This window comes from Silurus meridionalis, chromosome 12 (assembly GCF_014805685.1).
Source record: "Silurus meridionalis isolate SWU-2019-XX chromosome 12, ASM1480568v1, whole genome shotgun sequence".
Lineage (NCBI taxonomy): Eukaryota > Metazoa > Chordata > Actinopteri > Siluriformes > Siluridae > Silurus > Silurus meridionalis.
In genome coordinates this window covers 25,783,518-25,794,870 of record NC_060895.1, presented here as the reverse complement: position 1 = coordinate 25,794,870, position 11,353 = coordinate 25,783,518, and the positions used below count along the sequence as shown (strand labels likewise).

General features: G+C 42.4%; 1 protein-coding gene across 1 annotated transcript in view; it reads right to left on the bottom strand.

Moving 5' to 3' along the window:
* Nucleotides 1–3,531: 3,531 nt before the first annotated feature.
* The window catches only part of pld1a (phospholipase D1a), a 40,045-nt gene continuing 32,223 nt past the window's right edge, over nt 3,532–11,353 (bottom strand). The window contains 9 exon segments of the mRNA XM_046862583.1: nt 3,532–4,222; nt 4,812–5,004; nt 6,132–6,249; nt 7,207–7,360; nt 8,991–9,125; nt 9,418–9,467; nt 10,573–10,686; nt 10,802–10,890; nt 10,982–11,092. Coding sequence (XP_046718539.1) covers nt 4,191–4,222; nt 4,812–5,004; nt 6,132–6,249; nt 7,207–7,360; nt 8,991–9,125; nt 9,418–9,467; nt 10,573–10,686; nt 10,802–10,890; nt 10,982–11,092 — 996 coding nt within the window. The 3' untranslated portion in view covers nt 3,532–4,190.

The following is an 11,353-nucleotide window of genomic DNA, read 5'->3' as shown; positions in this document are numbered from 1 at the left end:
TTGATTCGTTAAAAGAGCTGGAGCGAGGGATTTGTTTGTGATCAGTCTGATCAGGTGATTCACTAAAACAAAGCAGTACATGAGTGTCGTTTGTTTGGATTCCACTTTAATAGAAAGACGAGATTCATGGTGTTGTTTACGAGTGTACGGTTTCTTATGTCATCACATCAAAGCTGCGCCGCTATGAATCGGTTGAGGAAACTGATTAAATGTATATTTTATACATTGGGTTTGGATACCAGTGTTGGGGTGGCAGGTGGGATTGGGGTGGCATTGAGGTGGCAGGTGGGGTGTCAATGCTTTTTCTTAGAGTGGCAGTTGCCACCCCAGTAGATCTGCCCCTGGGCTTACGTGCTGTTTGCTAATGTCGTAAAAATCAATTGTTCAACACAAATCATTTTAATCGCAGTCGATCTGATTGTCAGCATATTCTGAGGAAAACGAACCAACTTGTTTTGAAAGAACACGTTCAGCTGTTATCTGATCTTCTTTGTTGTACGAGTTCTGACTTGCTGCTGCATATTAATGAACAGAAATTCTCCTCTCAGCACTGCTTTGGTGAATGTTATATAAGGAGTTTAGGATGATGAAAGCTGAAAAACTTCAGGAGTTTTTGAACTTTGATATGCAACATTTGCTTCACAATGTCTCCGTGGCCCAAGGTTGAGTATATGATTAACTCTAGAGTCACGTTTGTCTATCACAAGCTCACAAGCTCTCTCCACGTGATGTAGCTGTGGGCAGTTTCCAACAGGGATGAGATCATTGGGAAAATTTTTGAGCGAGTTTGTGCCTATGATGGCTTCAGATTCCTGTTCTTGGCTGACAAGAGAGGAACCTGGTGCTGGTGCACCATCAACATGAGCTTTCCACCAACAAATGTTTTTTTGTACCATATTGTACTGTTGTGGGTCTGAGCAGGTTTCCAAAAAAACTGCATTAAGGTGAGGGTTTTGCTTATAAAGTAAATCGTGAGTGTTCATAAGCAGAGCATTGGAGAGTGCTGAAGTTATAGAAGTTAATGGCTTTCTGCAGCGCCATCTAGAGGGAAGCGACGATTCTAGATGTTGTTTGTCAAAGTCAAACCCATGACTTCATACACGGAAATATTTTTAGCCTGAGCCTGCAAAAACGCAGTGACTCACTTCAACCAGCCCAAAATGAGCCCTTTTCCAGGAAACAGAAAGGTTTTAACTGTATTTATTTACCACCACCTTCATTTGTATTGCAGACACTTTTAGATGATTCTTTCAGAATAATCACAAGGTGTTTCCTCTACAGTTGGAGGAGGAAGAATTCATTTGAATTGTGTGAATTAAATGTTAAACACATTTAAATGTTAAATACACGCAAGAAGGAAAAATTAAAGAAAGTCTTTTGAGTCAATTAATGATGATGATGATGATGATGATAAAAACTTCTTAAATTACTTCAAATTGGAAATCCAAGGAAGAGAATGAATTATAAGAGGATGTTAATGTAACAAAATTATTTATTTAAAAAAATTCAATATGAAAATCTCCTATAAATCTCCATATAAAAATACTTCTCTTTAAAAAAGTCTAGAAACCGTTTCATGTTGAATGGTTTAAGACGGAGAGGACCAACTTAGGGCCCATGATGAGCTGTGATTTGGCCTCCCACACCATATGTATGAATATTAGACCTGCCAATCGATTCAATTATTGAATCACTGTTAATCGCATGATTTTCACGAGTTAACGTGATTAATTACATATTTGTATCCGTTTAAAATTTACCTTAAATTAATTTTAAATGTCTAATTTATTGAAGTTCTAAATCAATAACATTAAATAGTATTAAGTTCAGAAATAAAGATTATAAAAGTGTGTTCGGTTCCCTAACTGAGGTTTTAGTTTGCTTGCATTAATTAGTTTTATTTTATTTTTAATAGAGAAAATAATAAATGAAGATTAAAAAAAGAACGAAAAATAAATACCATTTTATAAATCCTGCCTTTATTGTGCCTCAACTGTTATGCTTTTATTGCCCACTAGACGGCGGAATAACCACTTGAGAACCACTGCTTTAATACAATAAAATCCCCCAAAATATATATGTTGCTACTTTACTTGTTTTTTTTTTTTTTGCCAAAATGTTTGCTATGTCTGTGCTTTACAGTGAAATTGTGTCCATTAGGTGGCGCTGGAAAGGCGTTCGTTGCAGAGCCATAGGTCATGGTCCTGATAATGAGTGTGAAGTAATCGCTTACACAGACTCACTAACCTGTTCTTTGGCGGCTTTGCTGTCTGACTCGCTGCTGAAACACTTTACAGGAAAACCTTTTGTTAAACTTTTACAGCATTTTTCAGACGCCTTCATCCAGAACGAGTTACATTTACCTCATTTATACACCTGAGCAGGTGAGGGGTAAGGGCCCTGATTAGGGGTCCTGCAGGGGCAGCTTTCTGGTGCTGGGATTAGAACTTATGACCTTGAAAGCAAAAAGCCAACAACATAACCACTGAGCTCCAGTACCACTCCCCTTTTACTAGAACCACATGCAGCTAGAAGTAAACTTTCTGATTCCGTAGCATCTCTGGATGGTGTTTCTGTTTCAGTGTGTACAGCAGTCAAAGACCTTGGTGTGATTATTGACCCGAGTCTTTCCTTTGAGTCTCACGTGAATAATATCACCAGGATCTCCTTCTTTCACCTTAGAAATATTGCTAAAATTAGAAATATGATGTCGTTACAGGATGCAGAAAAACTAGTAGATGCTTTTGTAACATCTAGATTAGACTACTGTAACGCTTTACTGTCTGGGTGTTGGAGTAAGTGCAGAAATAAGCTTCAGTTAGTTCAGAATGCAGCAGCAAGAGTCCTCACTAGATCTAGAAAATATGATCACATCAGCCCTGTTTTAATCATCTACACTGCTCCCAATTACATCTCACACTGATTATAAAATATTACTACTGACGTATAAAGCACTTAACGCTCTCACACCGCAGTATCTGAGTGAACTTCTGTACCAGTATGATCCTCCACGCCTACTTAGATCAAAAGGTGCAGGCTATTTGTTGGTACCTCAAATAATGAAGACTCCAGCAGGGGGCAGATGTTTCTCTTATAAACCCCACAGTTATGGAACAACCTTCCAATCAGTGTTCGGGACTCAGACACAGTCTCAGTGTTCAAGTCGAGGCTGAACACATATTTATTTAGTGGAGATTATTGTCATTCTTTCCAGTCATTTAACTGTAATAAATGGACATTCAGTGATGAGATGAGGTTCCCTTTGGTTCCTCACAAAGTTTCTTCCTTTTAAGGTCTTAAAGTTTTTCCTTCACCACAGTCATCAGTTATTCTTAGGAAGAAACTTATACATTACTTTATTACTGTTTTATTGGTGTAAAGCTACTTTGAGACAATGTCCATTGTTAAAAGCGCTACACAAATAAAATTAAATTGAATTGATCCACAGGTACAGGCTCTTTGTTAGTACCTTAAACAGTGAAGGCTACAGCAGAGTTTGATTTTAGAGTGAATACATTAAAACACAGCAGATTATTTATATAATATTCTTTAATTGGTTTGTTAGTTTACACAAACAAACAAACAAACAAACAAAAAACAAATGAAAGAGTGCAAAATGCTACAGATGCAGCAAGTATTGAATTACAGACAATAATTTACTGGAAAAAGACAAAGAAACAAACAGGGTTTTTAAGGAGAAAAGAATAAAATGAGTGACTTTTTCCCTTTACGACAATCTGGTATAAAAGTGCAGTAAAATCCGACTCCTTCTGTCATGGCTTTTTTTACTCTGAAATAAATGTAGCTAACATGCATGAGCTGCTCTAACATGCTAACACCCCCAGCTAACAGCTTTTTGAATGGAGTTTGTAAGACTAGTCTGGGTTAGAATTTAGCTAGCAGTTTTATCGGCTGAACGCTCGGCTAGTTTGCGCTAGTTGTGGAGCCACAGGTAAAGCGATGAACTGGCGTGATGCTTAAAAAATGCTAACATACAATATACTCTAGAAAACCAGAACATGGTGCTGCTACATTTTCAGTTAAAACCTATGAGGAAACATGGAGTTTTTTTTGTTGCTTTTTTTTTGTTTTGTTCCTTCAGTCCGTCCTGTAAACACTGAATCACGTCAGCGTGAGTTTGGGATCAGTCACAGCTCCAAAACAAGGTGCAGATGTTCTTCAGTCCATCATCAGGTCCAAATCTCAGTGGGTACCATGGATTCTGAATCAAATTATATTCAGAATATTTGTAGTGAGAAGTTCACGTGACAAAAACGTGACAACATTAATTCAGTGTTTAAAAAACTGATGATGAAAATGAACACTTTCATGTCAACCTTCTGCAGCAAACGTTTTCACAGTGTGTGTGTGTGTGTGTGTGTGTGTGTGTTAATACACACATTGTATTTGTGTTTGTTAAAGGGGGCGTGGCTTGTGATTATCAGTAGGTCAGATGACCAGAACATGTCCACAGTGTGCATCAGTGTGAGAAGCTCAATAACGTCCCTGAAATCCTCCTCACATCTCTGACACGCCCCCTTTCTCCATAACCTTCAGTTAAAGAGACGATGGAGAAGAAAGGACAGAAATGCAGGAGAAGAGAATGTGAAGAGAAGAAGAAGGATGAGAAGAGAAGATCAGGAGAAAAAGGAGAAAAAGAAAGAGAAGATGAGCAAAGATTGATACGATAAGGAGAGATTGAGGAGGAGAAGAAGACAATGAGGGAAAGGAAGAAAGGAAGTCAGGAGAAAATGAAAGATGGAGAAGAGAGCAGGTGCTGGTCCATGTATTTGGTGTTTGTGCTACAGTACCTTTGGTGCCGACAGAAGGCATGAGGTTTTGTTCACTCAGAAACTCAAGAGGAAACTGAACCAGGAAACCTCGGATCTTCTTCAGCATCTCCTGAGCTTTCACTGGGTCTTCTTTATCCAAACCAGCCTTGGTTTGGAAGCTCACAAGCTCCTGGAGGTTCCTCACAAAACTGGAGGGAAGACAACGAAACACCTGCAACACACACACACACACACACACACACACACACACACACACACACACACACGACAGACTGGTTACGAGCATTAAGAAGATACGCTAATCTTTAAGCTAATCTTTATGCTAATATGTAGAGAATGCCTCAAAGCTACTGAAGCTATTTAACACATTGTAGCTGCTAATAAGCTAACTTACCATCTTAAACAAATACCGATGGACTTTACATTTCATTCCAGATCATCATCATCATCATCATCATCATCATCATCATGTCAGCACAGAAATGAATGAAAGACATGCAATAGTGAGGTTTGAAAATGTTATCATGAATGTTAATATGAGCTAGCATGCTCCTGCACCATCATGATGACATCATTCTGCACTATAGCCTTGAAATGTCCCACCCTCACTTAATGCTATTGGTTTATTAAAAGGGGGCGGAGCAATCAGTACACCCTCAATGATTTCATGTTCTCAAACTCAAGCTCTGTGAGTTTCAAGGCACAAGCTTCATGGGGACTTCTATCTATCCATCCATCTATTCATCCATCCATCCATCTATTCATCCATCCATCCATCTATTCATCCATCCATCCATCCTTCTATTTATCCAGCCATGCACCTATCTATTCATCCATCCATCCATCCTTATATTCATCCATCCATCCTTCTATTTTTTTCACCCATGCACCTATCTATTCATCCATCCATCCATCCTTCTATTTATCCAGCCATGCACCTATCTATTCATCCATCCATCCATCCATCCATCCATCTATCTATTCATCCATCCATCCATCCATTAATTTCATTTATTTCTTCATTCATCCATTTATCTACCCATCCATCAATCAATCAGAAGTTCTCAGTATTCAGGAGGATCAGGAATCGCCTCAGTTACACTTTCACTCCGACTGTTTTTCCAACAAAAGAGAAGTAGACGGGGCTGGTGGAGAGGTCTGTTGCTAAGCAACCGCAAACATTAAATACGCTTTGCAGAGTGCAAAACATAGGAACACCACGAGAACAGAAAAATGAGAAACATCTGGAATATGAGTGTTTCCTTCATGTTAGTGAGAACAGAAGGAGAGACACAGAGAGAGAGAGAGAGAGATACACACACACACACACACGCACACCTTCTCGTAGATGGTGGCGTTCCTGCTGGCTGTGGTCATCCACACCTCTTTGTAGAAGCGATCACTGATCGGATCGCTCACGTCGATGGAGGGATCAGTGAAGGCTCCGAGGATCATCCTGAGAAACACACGATCCAGCCTGAGTGTTTTATTGCTTTTTCACCACTACACACTTCTACAACCTGCTGAGAAGACACGTGAAACATCTGCTCCACGTGTTGGAATGTGAAGGAATGTAGGAGCTGTAATGAAGAACCAGGAAGCACCTCGTGGTACCAAACCTCATCAGGGTTCACACTCAGAATCTGACCACAGTCTCCGGGTTACGCTTACACGCTTCTGTTCACGTGAACTTTACACTTTCACGTGATTAGCTGTTGCTATGGAAATAAAAACAGATCGAAGCGACTGCCACTAATGAACAAAACAGCCAAAAGTATTGGGACACCTGATATCTCCATCCATATGTGGTTCTTCTCCTAACTGTTATCACAAAGCTGGAGACACACAATTGTAGATGACGTCTTTGAAACCTGCTCCAGCATGACAAAGACAGCTCCATGATCTGCTTTCCATGGGTTGGAAGATGTGGAAGATCTATAGATCTCAAACCCCATTGAACAATTTTGGGATGAATGTGAACACTGACTGCACCCCAGGGACTTCCTCACCTTCTCACCTACACCAGTGCCTGACTTTACTTACACACATCCTTATGAATCTCCACAAACATCCAGTGGAACATCTCAGAGGAGTGGAGCTTATTATACCAGCAAATGGAGACTAAATGTGGAATGAGATCTTCAGAAAGAGGCACATAGCTATCTAATGGTCAGGTGTCCGTATACTTTTGGCCAGAGAGTGTATAAACCTGCACTACAGTCAGAGCTGGAATGGGATGATTATTATTATGGCTCTCTGGTGCCACCTCCTGGTGAATGTAGTTTTGAGGTGATTGGGAATAATGGTGCATTTGTTTTTGTTTTTTTTTACTTTTATCCTGTGTGTGTTTGTGTGTGTGTTTGTGTGTGTGTGTGTGTGTGTGTGTGTGTGTGTGTGTGTGTGTGTGTAGTACTTGAAACACTCAAGTCGCAGCTGAAGAGCGAATTTTCCCGCCTGGTACTTCTGTCCATCCATTACAGATGTGACCTTCTCCGTGTCCTCCACAATCACGGCCACCTCACTGTCCCTCTTCCCCAACATGCTCCGGTCATTAATGTTCGCCGAACCTAAGAACCAGGAGAACCCGTGAGATCATCGCGTAATCTGAAGCTGGGGCAAAAATAAATGCACCCAAGGGTCTCACCGATGATGACGGTGCTGTCGTCTGCAATCAGCATCTTGCTGTGAACATAAATGAGCTCGGTGACGAGACGTCCCTCCAACTCCGAGTGTGTCCTCAAACCCCCGAACGAGATGTAGTTCATCCACTGATCATTCACTGATTATCAGAGAAACAGACAGAGAGAGAGACAGACAGGTTAGACTGATCATCAGAGAGACAGAGAGAGAGAGAGAGAGATACACACACACACACACACACGCACACCTTCTCGTAGATGGTGGCGTTCCTGCTGGCTGTGGTCATCCACACCTCTTTGTAGAAGCGATCACTGATCGGATCGCTCACGTCGATGGAGGGATCAGTGAAGGCTCCGAGGATCATCCTGAGAAACACACGATCCAGCCTGAGTGTTTTATTGCTTTTTCACCACTACACACTTCTACAACCTGCTGAGAAGACACGTGAAACATCTGCTCCACGTGTTGGAATGTGAAGGAATGTAGGAGCTGTAATGAAGAACCAGGAAGCACCTCGTGGTACCAAACCTCATCAGGGTTCACACTCAGAATCTGACCACAGTCTCCGGGTTACGCTTACACGCTTCTGTTCACGTGAACTTTACACTTTCACGTGATTAGCTGTTGCTATGGAAATAAAAACAGATCGAAGCGACTGCCACTAATGAACAAAACAGCCAAAAGTATTGGGACACCTGATATCTCCATCCATATGTGGTTCTTCTCCTAACTGTTATCACAAAGCTGGAGACACACAATTGTAGATGACGTCTTTGAAACCTGCTCCAGCATGACAAAGACAGCTCCATGATCTGCTTTCCATGGGTTGGAAGATGTGGAAGATCTATAGATCTCAAACCCCATTGAACAATTTTGGGATGAATGTGAACACTGACTGCACCCCAGGGACTTCCTCACCTTCTCACCTACACCAGTGCCTGACTTTACTTACACACATCCTTATGAATCTCCACAAACATCCAGTGGAACATCTCAGAGGAGTGGAGCTTATTATACCAGCAAATGGAGACTAAATGTGGAATGAGATCTTCAGAAAGAGGCACATAGCTATCTAATGGTCAGGTGTCCGTATACTTTTGGCCAGAGAGTGTATAAACCTGCACTACAGTCAGAGCTGGAATGGGATGATTATTATTATGGCTCTCTGGTGCCACCTCCTGGTGAATGTAGTTTTGAGGTGATTGGGAATAATGGTGCATTTGTTTTTGTTTTTTACTTTTATCCTGTGTGTGTTTGTGTGTGTGTGTGTGTGTGTGTGTGTGTGTGTGTGTGTGTGTGTGTGTGTGTGTGTGTGTGTGTGTAGTACTTGAAACACTCAAGTCGCAGCTGAAGAGCGAATTTTCCCGCCTGGTACTTCTGTCCATCCATTACAGATGTGACCTTCTCCGTGTCCTCCACAATCACGGCCACCTCACTGTCCCTCTTCCCCAACATGCTCCGGTCATTAATGTTCACGAACCTAAGAACCAGGAGAACCCGTGAGATCATCGCGTAATCTGAAGCTGGGGCAAAAATAAATGCACCCAAGGGTCTCACCGATGATGACGGTGCTGTCGTCTGCAATCAGCATCTTGCTGTGAACATAAATGAGCTCGGTGACGAGACGTCCCTCCAACTCCGAGTGTGTCCTCAAACCCCCGAACGAGATGTAGTTCATCCACTGATCATTCACTGATTATCAGAGAAACAGACAGAGAGAGAGACAGACAGGTTAGACTGATCATCAGAGAGACAGAGAGAGAGAGAGAGAGAGACAGACAGACAGACAGACAGACAGACAGACAGAGAAAGAAGGACAGACTTAAGACAGATAGAGAGAGACAGACAGACAGACACAGTTTGAGAGACAGACAGACAGAGAAAGAAAGACTGACAGACAGGTCAGACTGATCATCAGAGAGACAGAGAGAGAGAAAGAGAGAGACAGACAGACAGACAGACAGACAGACAGACAGATTCTTACTCTCTTTCTTCAGCTGAGAGATGATGGAGTATTCTCCTCTGTTCATGGTCCTGAGACACACACACATGCTGATATTTAGAAATCAGGGCAGCTGATGCTGATATATGATGCTGATACGTTTCGGCTGATTTTTTATTTTTCCCGCCTTCATTTCATAAAATCTAATAGTTAATAAATAAACATGATACTGAACACAAGGTTTTGGTCCTCGAGTCTCCCTGTAGCACAAACTACAGCTGGTTAAAGTCTCACTAACGATACAGTTCCACACACGTACTCTCTTTTTCTCTTCACAAGCTGCATCAGATTTAAACACGGAAATGTAGAAGACGAGATAAAAAGTGAATAATAAGAACTTGCAGGCCACGAGAGACAGAGACGGGGACCGACAGAGACGGGGACCGACAGAGACGAGGAACGACAGAGACGAGGCCCGTCAGAGACGGGGAACGTCAGAGAACGTCAGAGACGGGGAATTTCAGAGACGGGGAATTTCAGAGACTGGGACCGTCAGAGATGAGGACCGTCGGAGACAGGGAACGACGGAGATGGGGAACGACGGGGAACGACGGGGAACGACGGAGACGGGGAACGACGGAGACGGGGAACGACGGAGACGGGGAACGACGGAGACGGGGAACGACAGAGATAGGGAACGACAGAGACGAGGACCGTCGGAGACGGGGAACGACGGAGACGGGGAACTCCAGTGTCGGTTTTGAGCGTCGGTCGATTTTACCGTCGAGTCGGACGGCGTTTCTGCACGTGGAGCAGCGGTGGAGCTCGTCAGCGAGAAATAGAACTCCGATTGGCTATTTAGACATGAATAAAAAAACTACCTAAATCTGTTAATAGTGATGGCGGCAGGTGGAAACGTTGTTAGATTTATATATTTACAGTTTTACCTCTTCCCGCTTCCCTGTTTGGATGTGGAATACAGAATACTGCCACCTGCTGGTATGGGGGTGTTATGTTCTTTTATGCAAGCGCAGAATGCACACACACGGTTTTGAACATCAGATGTGCCTAATAATCGGCCTAATTTGCAGCACAATCAGCCGATGCTGATTCACTTCAGAAATCTGTCGATTGATCAGTCAACCTCTAGTGTACACGTGCGTGTGTGTGTGTGTGTGTGTGTGTGTGTGTGTGTACCTGTAGTTAAAGTGCATGACAGCCTGCAGTGCACTGCCCCCTCCGGTGGAGATATCACCCTCAAACCCTGGTAGCAGAGGAGTGACCACATACACACGGAACTTCTTATTCTCTCTGTAACACACACACACACACACACACACACACACACACACATGGTGTCTAGTCAATTACACAGTTCTGTGCACAGTTTGTAATGTATGTAGTGTGTGTGTGTGTGTGTGTGTACTTGTGAGCTCTGATGATCCTCTCGATGATGGCGTCTCCAATCTTGTTGTAAACCTGTTTGTTATCGGCGCAGCTGATGAAGAACTGATTCTGAAAAGTCAGAAAAAACTGCATTAAACCACACACACACACACACACACACACACACACACACACACACACACACACACACACACCATACCTCGATATAGATGAAGTGTTTGCTCTTGGCAATAACCTGGATGTAGGCGTTGTGTATTGACTCCTCGTGGTATTTAATCCCTGCTGACCAATCAGCTGCTGACCTCAACACCTGCACCAGGTAAAGGGGTCACATGTCTGTGTGTGTGAGTGTGTGAGTGTGTGTGTGCGTGTGGTGTTTCAGTAGTTTTTTCCAGTTGTTTCAGCTAGGTGAGTTTATTTTCAAGTGTGAGCAAATATAATTTTTCAAACAGCTTGTCAATCAAGTAAGCTCCGCCCCCAGTTCAGAGTGACATCACGGCACTTGTTTTAATTGAAATAGGAAGTGATGAATAAATAAATCAGGGAAATGGGGGTGTCTACATTAGCATAC